Source organism: Centruroides vittatus, unplaced genomic scaffold (genome assembly GCF_030686945.1).
Source record: "Centruroides vittatus isolate TY-2023 unplaced genomic scaffold, ASM3068694v2 contig_7, whole genome shotgun sequence".
Classification (NCBI taxonomy): domain Eukaryota; kingdom Metazoa; phylum Arthropoda; class Arachnida; order Scorpiones; family Buthidae; genus Centruroides; species Centruroides vittatus.
Window position 1 is genome coordinate 1,154,689 of NW_027122442.1, and position 25,556 is coordinate 1,180,244.

The following is a 25,556-nucleotide window of genomic DNA, read 5'->3' on the forward strand; positions in this document are numbered from 1 at the left end:
CTATAAACTGATTAACTTCCCTCGAATAGTCCGAGATAAACGGAAAATTTATAATTACAATATTTTTATTATATCTCTCGTTAACCTTTTTTTTTTTAACTTAAATTCTAACATACTTTTATTTGACCGTAACTCTTAGATATAACTTCCATTTCTTCTCTCTGTAACAACAACTCTGTAAACATCTATCTCTATAACATCTCTAACAACATCCATCTCTGTAACAACAACTCGATAAACTTTACTTATTTTCCTCCTTCAATGAGTTGTGTCTTTATTCCCTGTAATTTCGCATTCGGTTGTAAAACATTCTTCCGAATTAAGTCATATATGGATTTTAACGTGTATTGTATTCTACGTCTACATCTGTTTTTTTTTTTTTTTTTTTAACTTTTCGCCCTGTGGGCACTAAGAGGGCCTTTTTTGCAAGCCATTATGGGTTCGGCCAGGCCCACAATGGGGCGACCGGGTGGTGAGGGACGGGGCCCGACATATCCGGACGGACCACCTCCCGAAAAATTCCTGGGGATTTTTCGACCCGTCGGGATTCGAACCAGGGTCCCCCAGAGCGGTAGGCTATATCTGGTTCAGTCCTTTAACGTTTCAAAATATTCACATATTTTCGGATTTCTCAGATCCTCAAAACTATCTTTACAATATTCCTCTTCCACTTGTTGAAATTCCTCACTCATTAAAACATCCAATTGGTTTTCCTTTTCCGTTTCTTGAGCGGTCTACCCGCCCCCTTTTCTGCATATCCGCTAGAGAACGATGGAGAGGACCAGGATTAGACTCGATTTCCGCACAAATCAATAAACACGTAGATTATCCTTGAATTTAGTTATTTACAAATATCCAACTCGCCAGCCAAACCATTTTTCGTTGTATTGTGGCCTTCTAATACAGTAACAGCCAATTCGCATTCCAAGTTGATTCATTCGTGCGTATGATGATTCACTCTCCTTAACAATGTATATTGTATAATTTTCTTTGAATAAACGTTATACATAAAACATGAGTATTTTTTCGGCGTGGAACGCATTATCGTGTTTTACAATAATTTATATGGGAAAAATTATTTCGATTAACGAGTGTTTCGCATTACGAGCAAGATTCTAGAACGAATTATGCTCGTTAAGCGAGGTTACACTGTATTCGTTTTAATCTTGCAGTCAATAGAGCCCGTATTCGGCCCAAAACGTGAACGGCGGACGAGCGCCGCCATCAGTCAATTCTATACGGTCGATAATGGCGTTCGCTACGTCTAGAATGGCGAGTAAAAGATCGGTTAAACTTCTTCATTGTTTTGTGTTTGGGGTTAAAATTATGACGTAGTTTATTAAAATAATGATTATTTAAGCATTTACGAATAATATTGTAAAGAAACAGACGATTTTAATCCAGAAATTATTTAATTTTTTAGCAAGTTATGCGAAGTGCCTATAGAATTTACATATATTTGTATTCATAATAGCTTATCTTAACGTAGGTTTGTTCTTCCACGGCATTTTCTATCAACAGCGTAATACGTTTGTAAATTTTCTAAAAATTAATTTTCCGAGCTGCTTTCGAATTTACTTGAGCCACTACTTCCCTCGACAAAAGTATGAGGTAGTGAGACACGACGCTAATTAAAAATAATTTAGTGTTATTAAACATCCTATAAATACTTTTAAACAGTTTAATTCGTTTATTTACCTTCGCTGGTAATCCTCGATGTTAAACGTATCCGCCATTTTTTCAACAAATTTCCCGTGAGTCAATGCGAGTTCATTGAGTCACGTGATTTTACGAACGAGCGCCGCAACGTCTTTTACTTGAACTTAGAACGTAAAACGTGTACTTCTGCTTGCCGTACCAGTTTAACGTTTGTACTTGCGCCTCAACCTTTCTAATACTTTATAGTGATAGAATACAATCCAGCAACGAGTTGCTTAACTGTTCCGGCAATATTTAAAATTACATGAGGTGCCACATCTGTTGTGGTATTTTATATAATTTATTATTATAAAATGGCAAAAAAGCTTAATTTTGAGGGTAGAGTTTCATAAAAAAATTGGAAATGCTAATAAATGACAGGACATAAGTCAACGACAGATTTCTTTCAAATTTTTATTGCCAATTTTCTTTCGATACAGGCAACTATATTAACAATTTTAATAAAATTTGTGAAAAATCTCTAAACTGGAAGACTACTATACAACAAAACAATTCCTTTTTTCCTAATAAGCTTCGATATATAGATATATATAATTTTTTTTTCTATAAAAATTCTTAACAGGAAGTTACTTCGTGTGTTTCCTACGTTTCCTGAATTGTGACGAATGATGTTGGACGTTACGTTTTTCTAACATGGTACAAAAGAACCAACTTTGAAGCTATAAAAGTGATCTTACAAAATTTAAATCTATGGAAATCATCAATATGAAGCTTTAAACCTCGTCACTTATTGCGTCTTTGGTGTAAAATATAGCATTTTGATATCACAAAACGAACTGGCGACCGTAACGGCGTTAAATATATGCTATGTACCTTGTATACATATATCTTTATATATGTATATATATATATATACACATATACATATACGCGGTACGGATACGTACACGTAACACACGAGTAATAAAACAGGAACTGGACATTTTCGAGCGGTTTCTGGATGGTAGACTGAAGTTGCTGTAAACGGAACTCGATGGTCCTGCGTATAATGTGGACAATTGAGAAACTGTATACCTCATTGTACTTGTTAACAATCGTTTCAGATTGTCTGATATACATACATACATACGTATATATATATTATTTTTTGAATATACGTTCAATTAAATGCTATTTTTTAGTTTGGAATGTTAGAAAGGTTTGTTACTTAAGTAAACATGTTCCCGAGTGCTTTGTAACTTTTCTTTTATATATATATACATATATAATTTATATATATATATATGATATGATTTTCGAATGAGCATTCGATTCATTAGGCGACGTGTGATTCGAACGTCTAGCAAATTAGTGTTTCTCTGGCAGAATTATCGTGCGTTAAGCAATTTTGGTGCATAGTTCTTTCTTGATACCGTGTAAAAGTCTAAAAATAATGGAAAGAGGAAAAATGAACTAGTATATTTTTTTGAATAGTGTTTCTATAAGAAAAGATTATTTTTTCAATTAAATATTTAAAATATAATTTGAAGAGAGTGCAGTTTTAGCTACCCAATTATGATATTTTGCAGATTTATTAATAAAAGTATTAAAATGTTTATCCGTTTCACCGGATAAGGTAATCGTTTGATTATTGCCAAAAAGGAATTAAGCGTTCCTATTGTCGATAAAGTAGAGGCCTCGCGGTGATGGGTCCGAATTTCCCATTCTTTTTAAATTATTTCTGAGGCACTTTCATGTCTAAAAGCGACTAACATAATTTTCTAGTTCGTTTCTACATTTGCATAAAAATGAGAATAATTCTAAGTTTTATTTTCCCTGAATAAATTGCAAGCTATCTTTTAAGGGAGGGCTGATTTAAGGATATGTAAACAGATCACTTTCTACTTTAATACTTCTAGGAGAGATTTGATTCTATTTAATTCAACTAACCCTATTGTTCTATTGTTTTTCCTAGGGTTTATTCGATCCTGCATAGCTATAAATCTGCATTGGTGGTGACAGATTTTGAACTATTCGAGTGCTAATTTCTCAAAACTAGGCACATGTAGTTTAAATTATACTTGGACTTATTTTTATACCACTTCTTCTTTTTTGAGCTCGATGTCGTTGACGTCCCAAATCCTAGTGCAACGAAAATATTCTTTAAAGTTTTCCAACAATCCGCGACTGAAGGGGTTATGGTAATGTCCTTTGCTATCCATTAGATACCCGTATCGTTTGTAGTTGAAGGCTTCGTTGGTTGTCAGATTGTACGCGGCATACAGTAACTGAAAATTAAAGAACGAGGTAAAGCGGATTAATTCGACTGTTCCTAAAGATTATGAAAAGAAAACTTACAGTGCTACCCGTCAGCATCCATCCCAGACCACAGAACATTATGGCTTCTAAAAGTCCAGCTATGTAGCAATACAACCAGCCTTCTTTTATAATGCACACAAAGGCAAAATATACCGTAACCGTACAATTAATAGCAACACAGGAGCAAAATATGAGAAACCACACCCTAAAAGATAAAGATTATTTTACTTTACAGCCAAACTTTGTACCTAAATAATAAAAAGGAATCTTACCTGTTGTAAAGCCCTACGCAATTGTATATGTAAGGACAGTGGTGATCGAAATGAATTACGCACCGATTGCATATTCGACAGTGTTTGGCTCTCAGTGGACGTACCGTACGGCATGTGTGACACAAACGTGTCATGGGACTTTGTCTCTCCTTCCATTTATCAAAATGGGCCATCTGACGAATGGCGTAATGGTACTCGTCCGTATTCTGTTTCAGATAACCGGGATTCCGCGTGTGGGCTACGACCATGCTCAGCCACATTACAGTATTGGTCACAATGAAAAACCAATGAATCAGAGGTATGTCGTCCCATGTCAAAGGCACGCACTAAGAAAAGCAAACGACACTTATAAACTTAAATTTAGTTAAAATGTATAATATTCAAACCTTTTCATTTCTACTTTTTAACGTTATTCGAGCATACTGATAGGAAAAAGCATACACAACACTATTTCATGCACATATTTAAGAACGATAATGATAGACAAACTAAATGTATGCAGTAGCAGGTAAGAGATACAGGAAATTTTTCCTGACTACGTTTAATTTCATTTATAATAAGTACCACTACATAATACTAGTGGCATAAAAAAATATATATATTTTAACTTTGAATAATCATTAAAGACTACGGTGGGAAGGGAATGGGAAGATTTTACCCGAAGGAGATACATGGGGTAGCCCCAGAAGAGAAGAGAACACAAGAAGAAGAGAAGGGGACCTTTACTCTTTCCAGCAGGACCAAAAGCAAGCTGCCTGTAAGGAAGGCAAACAAGGAGAAACTAAGCAGAATAATATGGGTTTAATAGTATTTTTTACACTCACGTGCAATAATTTTCTCACTATTTAGACAGATAATCAATGTAATACTAAATCATACATTTTACTTTTTAATAATTTAACATGCAAAATTTTAAATTCAAATTTTTCCTTTATTTTTAAAATGAATACTTTATTAACTTAATTAAAAAAAAAAGAAGTGACGAGAGAGAAGAGGAACTCACCAAACATTGAATCGCGGAAATAATCTTCTACGCAGCCTTAATTCATTTTCCAAATAATCGACGACGTCGGAATGTCGTTTTATTTCGGCGAGGATCAGGGGAGTTCGACCCTCTTTGTCCGAAACTTCTATCTTCACTTTATCCTAAAAATTTATTTAGGTTCTTGTCTTAGATATCAATTAATATTAATAGATTTATTTAATCGTAAACAACAAATTGAGAATATTTAAAAATTACTAAATATTAAAAAAAAAATAAATATCTTAACTAAGCTGTAGATTACATGCCAACAAATAACAGAACTATACCTTTTCACAAAGATCTTGGACAACAATGTAATTACCATTAAGGCATGCGAGGTGTAATGGCGTTTGACCATAGCTGTCTTGTTGTTCGGGATTACATCCAGAATAGATTAATAATCTCATAATTTCTGGAAATCCTACAAAAGATTAAATGAAAAAATGTTGCAAAATATTTTAATTTGGAAACTGAAATTATTACTATAGTAAAAAAAAAAAAATAATAATTTGTACTAATATGCCATTTTCACCAATAGTACAAGTGAGTATTCCAGGACAAACTCAAATGGCAATGCACAAATGCTCATACAGACAACAAAGACTTATTGTTAGTATTAGTGAGATTTTATTTATTTTACTATAACAATTGTTTTATAATTTTACAAATAAATTATTCGTGTATTAAAAAATGAAAACTAAGGTTACAAATAACATGTGTATTTTGTATGTACACAATTATGGAATAAGTTAAACTTCAATTCTTTCCATATCTGGTCTCGACTTTCATCTAACACCGTTCTTGACATCAACGAAGGTAAGAGAGACAGACCAACGATAGTGAGAATTTATAAGTCTACAATTTTTTCAAATTTTAGCCAAATACATTTACTGTATAAAAAGGCTGTATTAGTTACGTTTGAAGAAAAAACTTAAATTCAAATAGTATTTTTTAAATTTATTTATTTTTCTTATTATATTAATACTTCGGGAAATGTTCAAATAAAAGCAGTTTTTAACCACGAGTAACAAAAAGACAACGAATAAAAGTAAACAAGGAAACAAAAAGAATATGTAATATTTATTTAAATTAAAATTTAAATAGAGAAAATAATACAAATGGATGTATTAATATATAAACATGTAAAGTATAAATATATAAAAATTAATAATAGTAAAAAAAATGTATAAAAAAGAATTCATAGTATGAATTTTATGCTTAATTATAACATTTTACTATTTATATCCATTTTACACTGAACATAAAATGAAAACATTTTTTCATTCTGTGCTCATTTACAAGTTTCTGTGAAATTTCAAATTCACAGAAACTTGTAAATGAGGAGAAGGTACTTAAAACTAATAAATAAATAATATTTACTATCAAAAGGAAACAAATGACAATTGATATGTCCACCTGTTTTGCATATTTAGATCTGGGCGAATTTGTTGTTTCACCTTCAGTGGTAGTTTCGAGGACAATGGTAGAAATAAAATACTGTATTTCGTTGCAAATAGAAATTCAATGGCAATTGGTAATTTAAAATTTAATGACGGGAGTGCTTTTTAAAATTTGGAGGACCAAAAAAGTGCGATATATCCGAATCCGCGGTATAACGAGTGGCTGCTGCATTATAGTATATAGTATATAGTATAGAAATTTTTAAAATGTATTTAACCATAACAATAAAAAAGAAAAAAAAATCAACTTTTACTGCCATTTTGCTGAGTTTTCCTTCCATGTTTTCACTTTGTTTTGTCACTATTGCACTCACTTTTTCGGAAGAAAAATGGCACTCCGAGTCCCGACAGCAGCAAAAAATTAGTGATTGCACTAATAATTTTTGAAATAATTGGCTGGGGGAGACAATTTTATTACATCCTGTATATATAGATAAAACTACAAGAATAAGCAAAAAGGTATTATATTGTTCTTTTATATTTTCTTCTTTTAATTATTGTTCAGATTTAAGTTTTACTTGTAAGTGCAATTGGAAAAATATCTTGCTCGACATATGGCATTACTTCATAAGCTTGGATTAAACAAAATTCTGCTTGAATATAACTTGAGATTAAATTCACGAAATGCAGTCGTAAAAATACAAAAAGACAAAAATACTTATATATATATATATATATATATATTGAAATTGAAAAATAAGATTACATACATTAAATATTAATATATTTTATAAACAAACATTTATTTAAAACAAAATTCTAAGTACCTTTGTATGCAGCCCAGTGCAATGCAGTATCACCATTGTTATCACATAAATGTCTGTTTGCTCCTCGACCCAGAAGATAACCAACCAGATGAATGTAACCATGCTGACTGGCGATGATGAGCGGACTACGACCTCTAGCATCACAGACATCGACGGACACTTTAGCCTAAAAGTAATAAAAGTAAATTAAAAGTTAGCACAAACTGTCTTTGGATTGTGGATTTACTGTTATGATTTCAAAAAGTGTATTGTTTTAAATTATTTATCAAAACTATTTTAAATGATTTTACTGAAAATATTTTAGACTTCAAAAATGCAGCCATTAATAAATTATCAAATCCTAAAAACATTTTTAAAAAGTGACTAAAATTTGGTTTTAACAAACAGCAATATCTAGAACTTTTTAAAAATCACTTCCTTACTACAACACCTGAGCATTTGCTGAGAGAATTCTTTATTCACAAATGTTTTCAACCTATTGCCAGGTTTTAAATAAGTTTAAGAAACATTCAATTTAAATATTTACATTTGAAGTATTCTAAATACAAATTTAAAATTACATGAATTAAATAAATATATTATGAAAAGTACAAGGTTAACAAAACACAAATTAGAATAAAATTAAGAAAAATATAAAGTAAAAATTAAGAAAGTATGACAAAAATAAACTCAAAGTTGATTGTAGGGGAACACACAATTCAGGGGTTTTTATGACCTAATCAGTTTTCTATGATGTATTTCCAAGCTGAAGGTAATGCATTTGCATTCATAGCATTCAGACACTGTTCTTTAATCTTGCTTCTATATATGTCCATTTTTTTCCATATCCATAGCAATGATTGGAGGATGTATTGGTTTAATAATATTTGCTTCATCCCATTTTATAACTGATCCTTCCACTTGTACCATTGCTGGTAAAATTGTATTATTGTGGCCTTTTTCCACATTGTACTGTACTTGTGTTCCAAGACACACAGTGAGGTTTCTTTTTGTAACCCCAAAGTTTAGTGGCAATGGTGCGAGTGAAAGGATCGGTTATAAATTTGGATAAAGCAAACGTTATCTTATCAGTATTTCCCTTCCAATGTGCCTTGATATAGCTGAAGATATTTCCCATCTCCTCAAATAGCTTTTCAAAGCACGATTGTAAACATTCCTTAAGAAGCTCTTTATTTTCATGCAAGTATTCAAAACAATTTTCAAACCATCTAAAATAGTTTTTGATATCAACACTTTCCTGTGAAGGTTTTGGCAAGTTCCTGCAAGCAACATTCAAATTAATTTCACAAACTCGTGTCACAACACTGCTGTTTTTTCTGCACATTGCTCAGTTACTGTCTACATATCCTAATGCATTTTTACCTAACTATTGAGAGTTTCCTTGTTATTACCTCAAATAACCGGTTCACTTCAAAGCATACATTTAAGTGTTCATTACTCCATATGTAGCATATGAACAAGCAGCTGAGACAAACTTTATACATCATGAACTCATTCAGTTGCAACAGGATAAATTTAATCACAACTCCGAATAAGCTCACCTTCTAACCAATGGAATATTTCATCAATTCTGTAAGCAACTGTGTTATTGGAAAGTGGAATTGTTTCAATTTCTTTTTAGCTCCTCTCATCAAATGTATCATCAACTGAATGTCTTCAACTCTTCCAGTTTTCTTTCAGAAATTTGAGAAAATTATTTTTCAAATACAAATCGTCTTAATATTCCAAAACAGTTTGTTTGATTGCATATCCTCATTTGCAAGTACTTTGCAGCAGAATTGCACTTTCCCTCAATTCCACAAAAACCCAAATTTTATGTAACTGGAATTATAAACTGAACTGCTAAAAACAAAAAAATAGCAGATTAATAATGCATACCTCCTCATTTCAATGTAATAACAGCAAATATACATTGTGGCAAAAGGATGACAAAGTGCTAAGATTGATATGTTGGTTTAATTATCCAGGAACATTGGATGGCTGTCCATAATTCTATTGTGTTAATCAGAGGTGATGCCGAATCATTGAGAGAAGTCTGTATAGTGTCCCTAAGATGCTCAATTGGGTTCAAATCTGATGAGTGTAGAGGCCAAGGAAACAACAGGAATGCTCTTCAAACTAGTCTTGTATCACCGGTTGTTGATGTGTAGCAGCATTTTCCTGCTGAAACAATCCATCTCCATCAGGAAATAGGTGGAGCATAAAGGAATGGAGATGGTCAGCAATGATGTTCATGCAATTAAAACTTTCAAGACAGACTCTGTTAAGTAATGTCAAGTGAGCTCTAACTAAATACACTCCACACTATCACACGACTAAGCTATACAACTCCTTGCTGGCATGAAGCCTTAAAGCTATGTAGAGGTAAAAAAATTGAAGGAAACTAAAATATATTTAGTTCATTAATATACACTTTTCTTTTCTCCTAAAAAAAAGAGAAATTTGATAAACTTTGGAAAATTTTTAGCATCCATGTATATAGAGAATACATGAAAATTTGAGTTACATAATACAGTAAAATCTGTCTAAAACAGACCCTCCACTAAATAGAAACCTGCTTAAAAAGGAAATATATCTTAAAATGAAACAATTTACAATGTAAAATACAGTCAAACCTTGAGTTTCGAATGCCTTACCTTTTGAACAATTCGATTTACGAACAAAATTTTGAACTCATTTTTGTCCTGGTTGCTCAGTTCCCGAATAAGCTACTTGGCAGAGCCAATCACTGATGGTCAACTTCCTGTGTTAAAGAAAGTTGACGACCTGACCAATCAATGACAGGACTACCAGTTCAGAAGTTAGTGGCGCTCAGATCGTATCATCTCATGATACGAATCATCTATGATGTTGCTATTTAAATTACATTTCAATGCACATGCAAGAAAGATGACATTCTATTATCTAATAGGAAGTAACAATCCAATGAGCCCGTTATTTAGGAAGTGTTATTGCTCATCTAATTAACATACATACAATTTCTGTTTTTTCAGTACACACCACAGTTAAATCTAAATCAAATTAATTAATAGAAACAACATTAATTGACATTCACATAATATAAATGGTGTCCAAGAATTCATGTTTAAATATGATTAAGTTAAATGAAAAAAATTAATAATAATATTATTATATGTTATAATGTTAATATTTATTAATACTAGGTAGCCAGTTAATTAAAACTACCATGGCCTACCCATGGCATGAAAGTATATTATTGAGAGGAATTTATTAGAATCTAATCCATAGCACCCATTTAATGTGAAACTAACATTGTGAATATAAAAATTCCCCCTTTTTCTTTTTGCATTTTCATTTCAATTGTATTTTATTTATCTTTATTGTTTTGTCTCTCTGTTTATAGCACTTTATGAAGTGTTAGTTTCGGTTGGCAATGATGGAACATTTTTCTTTTAATATATACATATTATATTATATTACTTTTGATGGCATTTTTACGCATGAAATACAGCTAAAAGGTTTTGTTTACAGGGTTGAGAATGGATTAATCCATTTTACATTATTTCTTATAGGAAAATTTGTTTCAGTTTAAAACAAATCTGTTTCCGAACAACTTTTAAGAATGAATTAAGTTTGAAACCTCGGACTGTACTATTACAAACTGAAAACCCATCTAAATGTAAATATATAAAAACTGTTTGGATAGTTAACGCATAATAATCTAAGTAAAGCAGAACTTTTTGGCATAAGAGTAGCTAAATTCTAAATACAGTATTAATACTATAACTTGCAGGATTAGATCAGTGATGAGAGTTAGTCTGTAATATTTTCTTTGTTAATATAGTATTTTCATTGAAGCATAACTTCCTAGGCAAAAATGTTAAAATTGTGTCTGGCATCATCTGTTGAGATTTTATTTTAAAAACTTTTACATTATTAATTACTAGAAATCCTCCCATCAAACATGGCAAAATACTTTTTATGAGAAAGTAGAGATTTCAAGAAATGCAAGAAGAGTTGCTAATATTTCTACAAATTAAGTAGTTTATACTCAAACTTGACATTATGATGCTGTTTATGCAGCCCTCAACAAAGCCATTCTTACTTGATGTTGCTCAAGTCAGATTTCATGACCTTCAGAGGTCTCAGTTGTTCTTATTTCTTTAGATCTAGAATTTACTTGACCAATTTTACTCTTATGCTTCCCCCTATGCATTTTTTTACAAAGTAGTAAATCTTTTTAATTCCATGTTGATAAAACAAAGATGAATTGTATGTACAGTATGTTATATAAGTGATAACACTTTCTAAATAATGGGCTCATTAGATTGTTCCTTCCGATTGGATAATAACACACCACATGTTTACTATGGAAAAATTTAAAAAAAAAACATTGATATAGAAGTGACATAATGCAGTCATTTTTTTAAATTTTAAATTTAATGAAATAAGTTTAAAACACATCATTTGCCAAAATATTTACTTAAGAGAAATTCCCTCATCAAGCACGAATGCCACACGGTCACTGACATAAATGTGATCGTCGATCTGAAATTGATAAAATGTTTATTCTATAGCCAATATTTCCACAAAATAAGTAGCCTACACTTTCTGTCAGAACATAAAACAAATATAATCCAAATTTCATCTGAATTGGACAAAAATTTCAGGAGTTATAAGGAATACACATACAGGCAATGGCTTTGATATTAGTAATTATAAATTGGCAACAAGCTTAATTTTAATGGTTAATAATTATTATTAATAATAGCAAAAAAATAGCCCAATTAATTATGGCAGTTTATGTTCAGAGATCTTTCATTGCACAATTATGACATTGATGTTTTATGATTTATATCAATATGTTAATTTATGTAAACAAAAAATTGATTAAACTTATATAATTATTCTATATATAATTACAGCAAAAATCTTTACCTGAAGCAAAATATCTACAACAGAAATATGACCTTTAGCACAGGCCCAATGGATGGGATGTGATCCTTGTGGACTATAGCTCGGAACGTCGACATCCACTCCTTGTTCCACCATATAAGACACTATGTCATAAAATCCTCCCAAACATGCCCAATGAATAGGTGTGTGGCCCTGATCATCTCTTTCACTTAAAATGTGAATTCCATACTTTTTCACAACAAAAACTATTGCCGCTAGCGTCCTAGAAAGAAAAAGAAAATCACAAAATACAAATGTTTATAGGAGCCATTTTTAATACTGTTTTAACATTTTATAAATTAAATGTACAAAATGTATAACAGATATTAATTTTATAAAATTTCTAATTTTATTTTATTTCACAAATGAAATGTGTGATATTTCACATGCTGTTTAGACAATTTTTATGAAAATCTGCAGCCAACTCATACATTGTTATTAGGATAGAAATGATTTCATTATCACCACCTGTTATTCTTTTTAAAATCTTATTTCAAGTCTGATATCTGGAGGGGAGAGAACAGCATTAATAATTTTATTAAAACATTGCAGGACTTAAGTTGAATTTAGAAGAAAGTAGCTTTAGCATATTATTTTGATATATTACTCACTAAAAAAAGAAAATGTTTTAAAAATGTATAGTTTAAGAATATTAATGTGACATTCAATCAGATAGTTTCAGCTAAAAGTCAACAGCATTGACAGCACAGTATAAGAGAGTCATTTATTATTTAGAATAATGAATTTGTAGTTGTTTGAAAGTATAATACTAGACTCATTTTCAGAAAAAATAAAAAAACAGTAGTCAGAATTTTAAAGCTGAATGGTAAGAACTTGTAATATGAGTGAATGAAGGCATTATATCACAATCATTCAAGACCCAACTGTCCTCATGGTTGAAGGTATAATATATCAGTCTCCACATACCACTATCAAAGATCTCAGAAATTAAATGATATTGTAACATTATCCAAGACATGCTATTTCATGAATATATTTACACCAAAATAATTACATAATAAAGACTTAAAACATCAATTCACCGAAAGATTCGATTTTGTAACATAACACCTTCACCACTCGTGTCTTCAACTGTAAGTTTGATGTAATCATCAAGAATAAATATTGTAATAATTCAGTCAAAATCATATTGTAATGTATCAAAAATACAGAAACAAATTAATGTTGCACAAAATCTTATTTTATTTAATTACAAAAATATCATTCCTGAGAATTCCTGTTTTATTGTACAGTATAGGACATCAGAACGTTTTGTTTAGTTGTTTAGTTCAAACTTAAAATCACTTAATGTTGATGTTTATATGTTCTACTTTAATTCTACTTCCATCAAGCCAAAGAAATTTCTTCCATCTATGGGAGTTCTTGAAAGTTCTATTACATTCTTTTTCCCAATCCAAAACTAAATTGTAGCTTATATTTTTGTAAGATTAATAGTTGTAATTTTTATCATACAAAAAAATTACAATTTGTTTTTAGATGTGTAAGTCCAGTACTCAAAATAGAAACTTTGTTGCAAGGTATTTTAAAAAAATTTAGATATACTTGTTTAGATCTTATGCACAACCAAAAATGTTTTGAAATTTAAATTATTTTTATGATCAAAAGGAAGAAATTTACAGTATATCTCCACAAATAGTTGGTTTTTCTAAAATTCTAAACTTGAAGTTTGAGTTTGATTAATTTATGGGTTATTAAATAAATGTAATTCTTAATTACAGTAGAGCATTGGTTAACCGACCGTGTTCTAGTCGGCAAATTCAAATGTCCGCTAGTGATGTGGCGCTACAATATTTGGCTATGTCTTGGCTACTTTAATATTGTTTTTGTTAAATTTTTGCATGTTTCACTGCACTGAAAGGGAGGCTAGTATTTAAACCAGGCCTAATACACTTTACTAATAATGTATTTTTTCATACTTTTCGGTTATCCGACCAACCCCAGTCCCCAATTAAGTTGGATAATCGATGCTCTACTGTACTTACATTTATCATATAACTTTGTTCATTTCAAACTTGGTAAACTCTGCATGCATTGTTAATATCTGCTATGCAATCAGCATACAAACAACAACAACCAGAAATGACAAATTTTACACATAGCAAGTATTGCATTTACACCGACAAAGTGTTCGTAACTACCAAATGTCAATAGTTATCATGGGCATCTAAATCTATACATACAAAATATTTAGCTTAAAATAGTTAACAACACTTTTTCCATCATAGAAAAAAATAAATCAGATATGGCAGTGCTAGAAATCAGTGAATCCTCACCAAAGTTTTAAACAAGTTATTTGGTAGACATTTTTAAATTTTTATTCACAAAAAACCATGTTTGATTTTTTAAATCCTATAATCAGTGAATTTTGTATTACATGAAATTTCTAGTAAACATTAATGAGTAGATAAAATTTATCAAACATGTTTTAAATTCCGGTTTATATCAACAGTATAACATCAAGACAATTTGGAAAGTGATATTCGTCTCCAATTTCGCGTAAAGTTCGGGCAATTGTATACTTTGAAGAAGAAATTATTTGGCATTTATATAATTAATTATCGAAGTTTGCAAAAGTACTTTCCACACATTAAAAGCATTTCATAAACTATAGGTGTAACTTTAATTAGAGAATTTTCTTTATACGGGAAATCTTCATTAGTTTGAAATTCAAGGGACGGAAATAATCATGACTTTGAATTATCGAGTTTCAAATTATACAAGATTTACATACTTCTGTATAATACGACAAATGTCACGTAAGTGATGTACTTTATTAAGCAAACAGAATACAGTTACATGTACAGAATGTTAATTTTGTTAATATATAATAATATAAATAAACTACAGGTAAACAGCATGTGTCCAGTGAGAATCCCACATGTTGCCAGATAGGTTTTATAAAAAGTAAAGCAGAATTTCTTGAAATGTAGCCCTAATTATTTTTAAAGTGGCCCAAAAAGTAGTAAGTCACTCAAATATAGTAGCCTAGAACAGTGGTCGGCAACCTGTGGCACGCAAAAGAATTTTGAGTGGCACGCCAATTGTGCATAAAATTAAAAAACAAAACTATGAACCAAATATTGATGTGTTAGCTTCTAAAATTGAACCACAAGAGAGTCACTAATGTTTAAATATTGTAATTTTTTAGTTAAATAAAAATGTTAATGTACAATAAATTTTATAATTTTATTTTAGTGGCACGCCAATGCATTTGGGTTGCCGACTGCTGGCCTAGAACCTTACATATCTTATCTTATCTCAATCTGCTACTTATAGCTCAATCTTACAATCCCAAAAACCAGCCATATTTTATGACAGATATGGGCAACCTTTTTCTATGTAAGAGCCACATTTCAAAACTTTTGAACTGATGCGGGCCACATACAAAAGAAAAAAGGAAAGAAAAATGCAGATAAATCACAATTATTTATTCAGGTATAATTATAAATTAGCATAGGTATACTCAGTGGTGATATTCGGCGGGTTCGCACAGGTTCGCCCGAACCTGTTGTTAAACACACGGAACATTTCTCAGTGGGTTTGTTTTTTTTTAAAAAATATATTAAAATATGTGTATTATACTCTGTAATACTACTAAACTAGAGCCTTATACCCTGTTCGTACCAAGCATTTCAATCTAAATTGTGAGCAAGGTCAGGGAGTATGTCTTGGTGCAATCTCTCTCGACCGTTTCAATTGAGGTTTAATTGCGATCGATTCAAGAGAGTTCTTGAAAGTAGATCCAGTCATAAGAGAGATCCCAGAATGCCACGCGTGCGAGATAATACAAGATGGCTGTCGAACACGTGTCGGGCTATGGACAGCGAAAGAAAAAGTATAATGTATCTCGAGAGATGATGACACGTGTGTATTTCGAGAAGCGCCATTTTGCGGTAAAGATTACCCCTGCCTAAGAAAAAAAAGGTCGACAGCCCAAAAATATTATCGTTACCTGCCCTTCACCCATGGCTCGTTACGTTCCAAGTACGCCACTGATTGTTAGATATACGGTTGCAAGAAAAGGTATTGTATTTATTTCTATTCAAAACTTCCATTTCGTTTGTCAGTGATTGTCAGGGAAAAATTTTCTGCTAGCGAACCCCTTGTTAAATATTTCGAATATCACCACTGGGTATACTTAATAGCTTCTGAAACTGATGTGAATGTAATATATTGAAAATAATTGATTAAATATTAGTCACTGCTAGTTTTAAATTAGTTTTGATGCGAGTCTGTTAGCCAATTTCTTGTTTTAATTTTTACTAAATTCATTGCGGGAAAAACTATTCGCATACGTAAGTTGTAGAAAGTAACATTTGAATTTGTGCTGCATACTTCCTTAAGCAGGGAAATTGATATATTTATTCATATTTTATGTGACGTGTGCCGCAAAAAATATTAATGTGGGTTGCGGGTTGCCCATCCCTGCTTTATGAGATAAAAGAAAAAAGGGGTAGTGCATGGGTAAGGTAACACACCCGAAAATGTATTACTGTAAAAGCAAAGCCATATTGACTAGACTTGAGTTGTTCTCAGTCTATTGTCCTCTTATAGCATGGAGGCACTTTGATCTAAACGAACAAGTTAACATATACATATCACTGTTTGGATAGAATTTTCACTTCAAATTTTGAAGTAGCCATATTTCGAACTAGCCAAATCCCTTAACATGTAAATCCCTATATCTCCAGCCAGGACAAATGTACAGTTATGAGCTAACAGAATTTCAAACTATCCAAATTCAAATTAACAATGATTTCCTGTAATTTTTTAATACAATTAATCTGAAAGATTCAGTATTTAAAGTATCTGTACTAAGTAAATACATTGTAACATTTGTCACATACTTGTTTATTTACTTTTGATAAAATGTAACCTCAGATACAACGTAACATTTTTGTACTGTACCTAGGTGACCGAAAAAAAGTCACTGGTATTATGTATGGGGACAAACCAAATTTATGGTGTACTGTGTAGTAAAGACGAGTAAGGGTCCTATGTATGAAAAGGTCTAAGAAAGCAATTTTTTTTTCAAAGGAGAAGGAAATCGAGGGATAAACATCAAATAAAAATTTTACAAAGACTAGTAATTCTTTAAAAGAACCTTCTCAGGAAATTAAAATGTCATCTACATATCTAAGACAGCAAGTTGGAAAGCATATCATAAACAGGAAGGAGAAAATTTTAGATTCAGTGTTTCTTGTGATCAACTCAGCTAGAATGGCAGAAAGTGAAGAAGCCATGGAAACACCCTGTTTTTGCAAAAAACAATGGCTACTAAATTGGAAACAGTTATGTTCTGTAATTAAGAGGAGGACTTCCTGCATGTCAAGAATTTGTTGGAGGGTAAAAAATCTCTCTAGTACGAGTGTATTTGCAAGAATAACAGCTTCAAAGTGTGGAATAGACAGATATATAGCATATTTACATCAATTTTGTAGAATTGGAATATATTAGTTTGTCAATAATTGATTTGGCTTCTAAAGCTGAAGTGATTACTATAGACTGGCTGGGACCTTTTCTAGGAAATATATAGGACAAGTGCACTAGTTAACCAATGGTCACAGGGGTCGATCAGCCTACATTTATAAGTAGGTTTAGAAGACCAGTGACTTTGGCTGACAGACTAGGACATGCAATAATCTTTCTAGTTTTTCTTAAGACTGCAGGAGAAGGATCATTGTATAATAAAATAGATTCAGACTAGATCTAAAATAACTATATATATTTTTTTCTATTTATTTATTTTTAAAAATATATTAGCAAGTTAAAATCAAAACATATTTGTATTTTAGGACTTACATTTTTGTTATTATTGTTTTTACTTATTCTATTTATGTATTTACTCTCTTCACTTTAAGATTGATACATTAAAAGTCATATTAACAAGTTAAAATTATAATGTTTATGTTGTGTCTTTCATTTTATGTAAAAATCATGCACTATGATTTAAATAGCTCATTTGGAATAATTCAACGTACTTTTTTAACTATTGTAATTTGAATAGCATACACTCAACCTGAAGATGCCATTTTAAAATGTCAAAAGTATTTGTTTTTAATTAAATTACTTGAAAATAAACAACTTTAACACTGATAGACAATTTGCTTTATTCTTATTCTTCACTTATTATTTGCTTATTAATTAACAAGGCTGATTATATACTTTTACAAATATATGAAACATCAGGTAATATAAACAGTTTTCAAGTGGGATCATATGATTGGTCACATGCATTTTTAATTTTATTATATTTATAAGCTGTTATACCAAATATCCTCTACATTGCTTGATTTGATGAACCCACATCTGAGACAACTGACATAACATGTAAACTATTTCTTCTGCTTTGATTGTAACAGATTTTATTAAATTTGACAAAGAAATACCATCAACATATTGTCCAGTAAAATGATATGCTACAGTTTGTTCCCATTGGCATCCAATATCATGCATCATTATAACAAGTGCTTTGCATGTTAATTCAGAGTTAAAAGTGAGTGTAATGGTTTCAATTAAACCTTTTGATAATGTATCAAAATCAGAGCCTTTAGTTAGACATTTCATCAACATAGAGAACACACTATTTTTGTTTATCCAGCTTCATTTCTCTAACTTTATTTTTAATAAATCAAAAGCATCTGTTAATATTCCAAAAGTGAAATTTATTTCTTTAATGTAAGTTCTTAAGGTTCTCGGTGTTGGTAAAAGATAGCCTTCGGTAATTAAATGCCGATAGCCCAGTTCTACATGCGAAATATATATGCATTTATTGCTTTTTTTTTTTATTGTGTCAGAACTCCATTTAAATCCTCTAGTTGACTTTCTGCTCAAGCTGGAAATTTGATTTTGAAATTAAAAATTTTATCAGCTGTTTTGGTAATGGGTTAAAGTTTTCTTTTAATTTACTATTACTATTAGTTGATTGTTTTAAACTATATTTTATTTTGATTATCTTTACCAACAATTTATCATTATGCATTTTCAGATTTCCTGTAAGCAAGCACATTGTACATAGATAACATTTATACTTTTTCTAATATAATAGTAGAAATCCCATGTACATTATTTACTTCACATTCAATATTTTCATTAGTTTCAGCTGATATATATCATCATATATTAGCTAATGTATCTAGTGTTGAATTTTCATTTTGATATTGTTCACTTTGTGAAGTTTTAAAATAATTATGCTCACTCATTACTTGTATTGCTTCTTTATAAGTCATTTTCATTAACTATACTTTTTGGTCCTTTATGTTTTTTTTTTTTTTTTGGTGGAGAACAAAGAGTAAAAATTTATAGTATAGCTGAAGATAAGTTTCCTTTTTCCATCTATTCTAGCTTTTTTCCACCATTGAGAATCATGAAAATGATCCTACAAAAAATAAATTACACAATAAGTTTTCTCTACATACCTCTAAACATGATTTCCTATATTTATTACATTATTATGTTTAATTTATTAGTAAAATATATTTATATAACATATACTTTAATTTCTCAATTATATAAAGCCGTGTACACACCTCACAAAGACAAATAATCACTAGGCGTCCAATTTCTGTGCTTACTTTTGATGCCCAAATACATCTTCAAATTGGATCTCATGGAAGAGTTTGTCAATTTCCCTTTTTTAGCTGAATTTTTACAAGCGGCACAATGCAGCATATTTTGAATTTTCAGAAATCTATAATGTTTTTTAAATTATTACTATTCAACCAATAAAAATATTATGTAAAACAATACGTTTCGAAATATGTAACTTCACGTAATGACCAGAGTACAAATTTACTTAGTTTTGATGTAATAAATCTCAATTTTATATACATTAAGTTATATTCAAACTACTTCATTAAAATTTTATATTTATAAAAATTTTTAATTTTTAAAGCCTTCAAAATTTTAAAGAGCATTAAGACTTCATCAACTCACATTAACTCAGATCAGATGTATAAAGCCATTTTAATAATTTAAAAGAAACTTTTTAGTGCAGTAATCATCTGGAGATAAAACTTACCTTAAAGTAAAAACAGTTCAAGTATATTTTATAAGTTTTGTAATGTAAAGCCTTGTAATTTTTACAATGCTTTCTCTGAAAACTAACACTTTCACCATAAACTTCTTTAATGAATGAGCATAACATGGCAACCATGACATCATGTGACAGAAACAGCCAATAAAAATGAATATGTTGTTTATTATTTTTTGTTATGAGAGGGTGTTCAGCAGTAGCAGATGCCTAAGAAAATAAATGTTAGTTTGGAAGTGTTAAAAAGTGTCTTGCTCTGCACCTCAACTTTTTAGTGCATTTTCCAGTCATTAACGGTGTAACCTGTTAATACACTGACTGCAATAGTTCAAATGCTAGCCTTCCATATGACATGATGATTTTACTAAATGGCCTTCCTATTGGTATAATTTTTATCGTTCCACTTTCCATGACGGCGAAAGCTGAAAATTTTCAACTTTTTCATCATGAACGAAAGATGAACATACTGACGAACAAAAGAGTGAACATGCAAGTTGAATGACTACAAAGGCAAGATTAGGAGAAAGAGGAAAATGGACACATACTAAGACAACTAATCCTTGTCAAAATCTTGCTTTAGGTTCTAATTTTGGTCCACCATTTCCAAAATCTGTTAAATGCAGGTCTGTTAAACAGAATTCTCTCTACTCTAAACAAGTGTTCTTAAACTCATAATATTTTAGGCATTAAAAAAACATTTTTTGGACTTCAAATCCTCATATTTCTTCCATTTATCAAAGATAAATTTCAAGTTATATGCATATTTTTAATACATCTCACTTAATAAAGAAGAAATATTTGTTTTTGTATGGAATTCACAAACTTGGAAAATTACACATTGTCTAGAAATCCTGTTTTAAACAAAATGTATTTTGATCATCAATAATATTCTGGCTAAAAATATACCATTGCTAATATTATTTCAAGAAGTATTTTATTTTTGTGAAACTATATCAGCTAATTGCTTTCATTGTTCTTGCTTAGACATTCGCAGTACTACTAACTAAGACCTTTAACACGAAGTACAATTTTGATTCTAAAATTATTAAATTGAAAGTTATTTCCTTCCATCCCGAAGAAAGTTGTTTAAGACAATTGAAAACGTTTGAGAATTAAAATTGTACTGTTGAAAATGTTAAATGATCTTAGTAGTATTACTATAGTTTTTTTTATAAGTGCAGTTTTCAAAGAAGTGCTTAGACATTCATTTTATCAGTTGTAATAGTTCATTATAATAAAGTTCAGAAAAATAGTTTGATTTTTAAAAACATTTAAAAAAAAACAAAAAAAAACTTTATTCTTGCATTAAATATTTATTAGAGAATAAAACAATCAAACTAAATTTTTAATTTATTTTGAACTTTGTACAAACTGTTGCTATTACAGAAAATCAATTTTCAAATATTCGAAAATATTAAATCCCAGTAGCTTCAGACCATAATTATTTTTGCCTTTTGACTTCTAAAAATAATGCGCAACAATTAACCATGATTTAAAACTATACATTTCTTTTTACAAATAATAATAAAACTTCACAAAATAATTAGTTGCATTAGCTAAATCAATCAAACTATAAATTAATATAATCACAATTCACATTTAACATTTTCTGATCAATAGTTTTAATAAAGTTTTTAAAAATATTCTAATAATAATGTTTAACCTTTCACGTGACAGTATCTATGATAAAAATATGAATTCAGCATATCACCAAGCATAAAATTTAACTCTAATGTAATCTATCAATATTAAAGATCTTCAATGTACTGTACCCTCGGTTGAATCCCACTGATGTGAAGGATAGACAATTAATAACATTAATTTCAGATAACAGTACTTTAACAAAATTTCTAAATACTTTGAACATCTTTTCTAAAATTAAACTGAAATTCAACAGGAACTGATTAATTGTTAGTACCATCAACTTTGGAAAAGAGACTGTAAATCAAGAAAAATTATTTGACGTCTTTGATAAATTACATTCAACATTTCTTAAATCTTAATTCCAAAACTACTTATTGTCAATAAATAATAATAATAATAAACAAGTTAATGGTTTCATTCACTTTTAATAATCATCAATATGTTAAAAACTCTTCAATCAATAACTTTCCAATACTGGGATATAATAAACACATAACATACCTATACCAGCATACTTGAAATTAACAAATTGTTATATAAATGGATATATAAATGGATTAATATAAAATATTAAAAACGAATGAAAAGAGTAGTAAAAATATGTTAATTTTAAGTATGCTGGTATAACTCTTCAATCAATTTAAATTATAATTCAAATTCAAAAGTTTTTAAAATTTAAACAATCAATCAATCAATCAATCAGATAATCACTACTGTGAGATCATGTAATCGTAATCACAGATATTGAAACAAAAAGAAATTTTTAATCTTTTTGATTTTGGGATTAAAGGGGGTTATGACTATACAGCACAAAGGCCACGTATGTGTGTTTGGAATAAAAGATGCCTCATTAATCTATTTTAAAGAGACTTTATCGAGAAGAGGAAGAGAGAAAGATGTTCTCTTGTATATTACTTAGTCTTCTGCAATTGACAAAATAACTCTACTTTTCAAAATGAAAAGAATTCCATGAGAGGAAAGTTTGAGAGAATCTGTAGAGGGAAGGTTCTCGATACAGAGTGATCACAAAGATTGAGAAAAAAACTTCGAAAATAAGGTCCTGTAAAGAGGTACAGTACAGTACATACTCTAATCTTTGATGAGATTCGGCAAAGTAGAAAGAGTTGATAGCAATAGAGAACACAGCAGACTGGACAGAAACTAAACAAAAGTTTGTCATCTCTTTATATTAAATATATTAAACAAAATGTACTCTGTGTCCAAGTGACATGTGTTTTTACAGATTGGGTACCTCAAGCTTACATTCTAATTGATTTTGTATGTCCTTCCTCATAACCTGATTGGTCCCCTCACTCATTTCTAGGTAATATTAGAGACTCTCTCAATCATGAGAAAGTTCAAGTTCAATGTTAATTAACACCAAGAATTCAATCCCAATTGGAGATGTTTGCTGATCTTACAACCCTCATTGTCAGGTAGTGTGTATACTTCTCACTGAGTTATTTATAAATTTGAATGCTATTTGCAAACTGACAGAAATAAACAAACATGTTCAATAGGATGCAAACAATTCAATTAAAAAAAATGTTCTTTTACAAAATTATTAAGGAAGGGGTATTAAGACAAGAGTATGGACATTTTCACCTGCAGGGCCTCACACTACAAGTGACTGAAAACATTCATGTTTATTAAATGTATTGCTAGGATATAGGTAAATTATTTTTATTTATTTACAATTTATTTAGAATTTGTACTCCAAAAATCTTTTTAACTGATTATTAACAATGTCAGTAATTTTGATATATATTTGATGACTGACTGATTGTTGATTTTCAAGTTTTATTTCAGTACAATTTTTTCATTATAGACTCTGCTATCCAAAAGCTACAGTATAATTATTTTAAATATCAGATTTTTGAAGTATATTAAAGCTATTAAGTAGGAGGTCATGTGAGGATAACAACTATATTAGTACAAAATATGATCATATTTGTTAACTTAATTGTTGTAACTCACAAAATGATATTAATAAAGTTTCCACAATAGTAATAAAAGCATTTTCCTTGTTCAACCATTTAACTCATTTCTTAATAATTGATAGAATCTAAAAAAATGCACTATACTATAAATAGCATTATAGCTTGATAACTGTTGGTGTATCAACAAATGAAACCCTTAGACAATTTCAACGCATTTAATGGCTTTTTATACTTTACTAAAACAAGGACGACGAGATACACTAAGAGTATATAACGCGACGATTAGTTCACTTCATAAAGATTTAGTCTTCAATTATATTAATTTTATCCAGTTTTAAAAATAACAATTTCAATTTATATCAGATGAACTGATATACTCTATGAATGTTAACATCTTTAATAACAGTATTTATGCAAAAAGTAGAAAAATATAGTAAAACACCATATAAAATATATTTCTAATAAATCTATGTTCGTGAAAAATTGGAAGTTTATATAAACTATATTGTTAAACTAGATCTCGGACGATAAAACTTAACGATCTCCCTCGCCGAATTGTTATTTCCTCAAAAAAATATATACTGGCAATACTTTTAACAATCATTTTATCTTTGAAAATTAATATCCATAAATCCCAGTACTTATCTCTTAAAATTAATTTCTGATTACGAAGAAACAGTTTCAATATACATTTTTAAGTATAGAATCAGAAAAATGATTATTTATAAATATCCAGTGATAAAACAATTATTTATCAAAGTATTTTCTGTAAGTTCATCATCATAGCCAGGATGTTTTCGCAACAATCATCATTGGAGTAAATAAATACTGTGTATAGAGTGAATAATCTGTTAATGCCATTCAAAAATTAAAGATTTTAAAGAAATAAATGACAAAACCTTTCTACCGAATTGTTCCAGTTTACAAGATCGTCAACAAAACGGAAAATCGAATTAAATCATGTCAGATCAATTACTTTTATATAACAAAGTGTTTCATAACTAAGGTAAGAAGCGTGTGACGACTTCTTAAATTATAAGCTTAAATGATTTTCTTACCCAGTTTTGACGACATCGAATACCGTTCTCAGCTTGTACCCGTTCGTTTCCAGTTTACTGTTTTCCCAGTTCCTCCTCTTCACTGTTCCAATCGACGGCTTCACATTCGCAAGAGAAATGATCGGCCACCATCTTCTCTTCCTCTTACTTCACTCTCTGAAGATGCCGACACCTGGCGATGGGAAACAGGAACTACCAGTATGCGCAATTTCCTCCTCCTTTTTATAATAACGCCGACACCGAAACCGAACTATAACTTAATCGCTTCGATCCGCCATCCATTACGTTTAATTAATTACCGAAAATCGCGGCGTCACGCGATTAAATCATCAGATTCGTTTCGTTAATAATTATGATTTTTACAATAAGCGATTAACTTATTTCAAAAAAATATAATAAAATAAATCGAAAAATTTATCGATATTTCTACCACTAGATGACGCCACCGACTCTTAGGTGTGGTC

General features: G+C 30.2%; 1 protein-coding gene across 1 annotated transcript; it reads right to left on the bottom strand.

The window, feature by feature from the left end:
- Positions 1 to 2,096: 2,096 nt before the first annotated feature.
- Positions 2,097 to 25,425, bottom strand: Patsas (palmitoyltransferase Patsas). Its single transcript, XM_067276560.1, has 9 exons — positions 25,093 to 25,425; positions 12,380 to 12,620; positions 7,481 to 7,646; positions 5,541 to 5,674; positions 5,233 to 5,375; positions 4,888 to 4,984; positions 4,230 to 4,555; positions 3,997 to 4,162; positions 2,097 to 3,926 (listed from the first exon to the last, which is right to left on the bottom strand). The coding sequence occupies exons 2-9, from the start codon at positions 12,491 to 12,493 to the stop codon at positions 3,732 to 3,734; spliced, it is 1,341 nt and encodes a 446-aa protein (XP_067132661.1). The 5' UTR covers positions 12,494 to 12,620; positions 25,093 to 25,425; the 3' UTR covers positions 2,097 to 3,731.
- Positions 25,426 to 25,556: the final 131 nt, after the last annotated feature.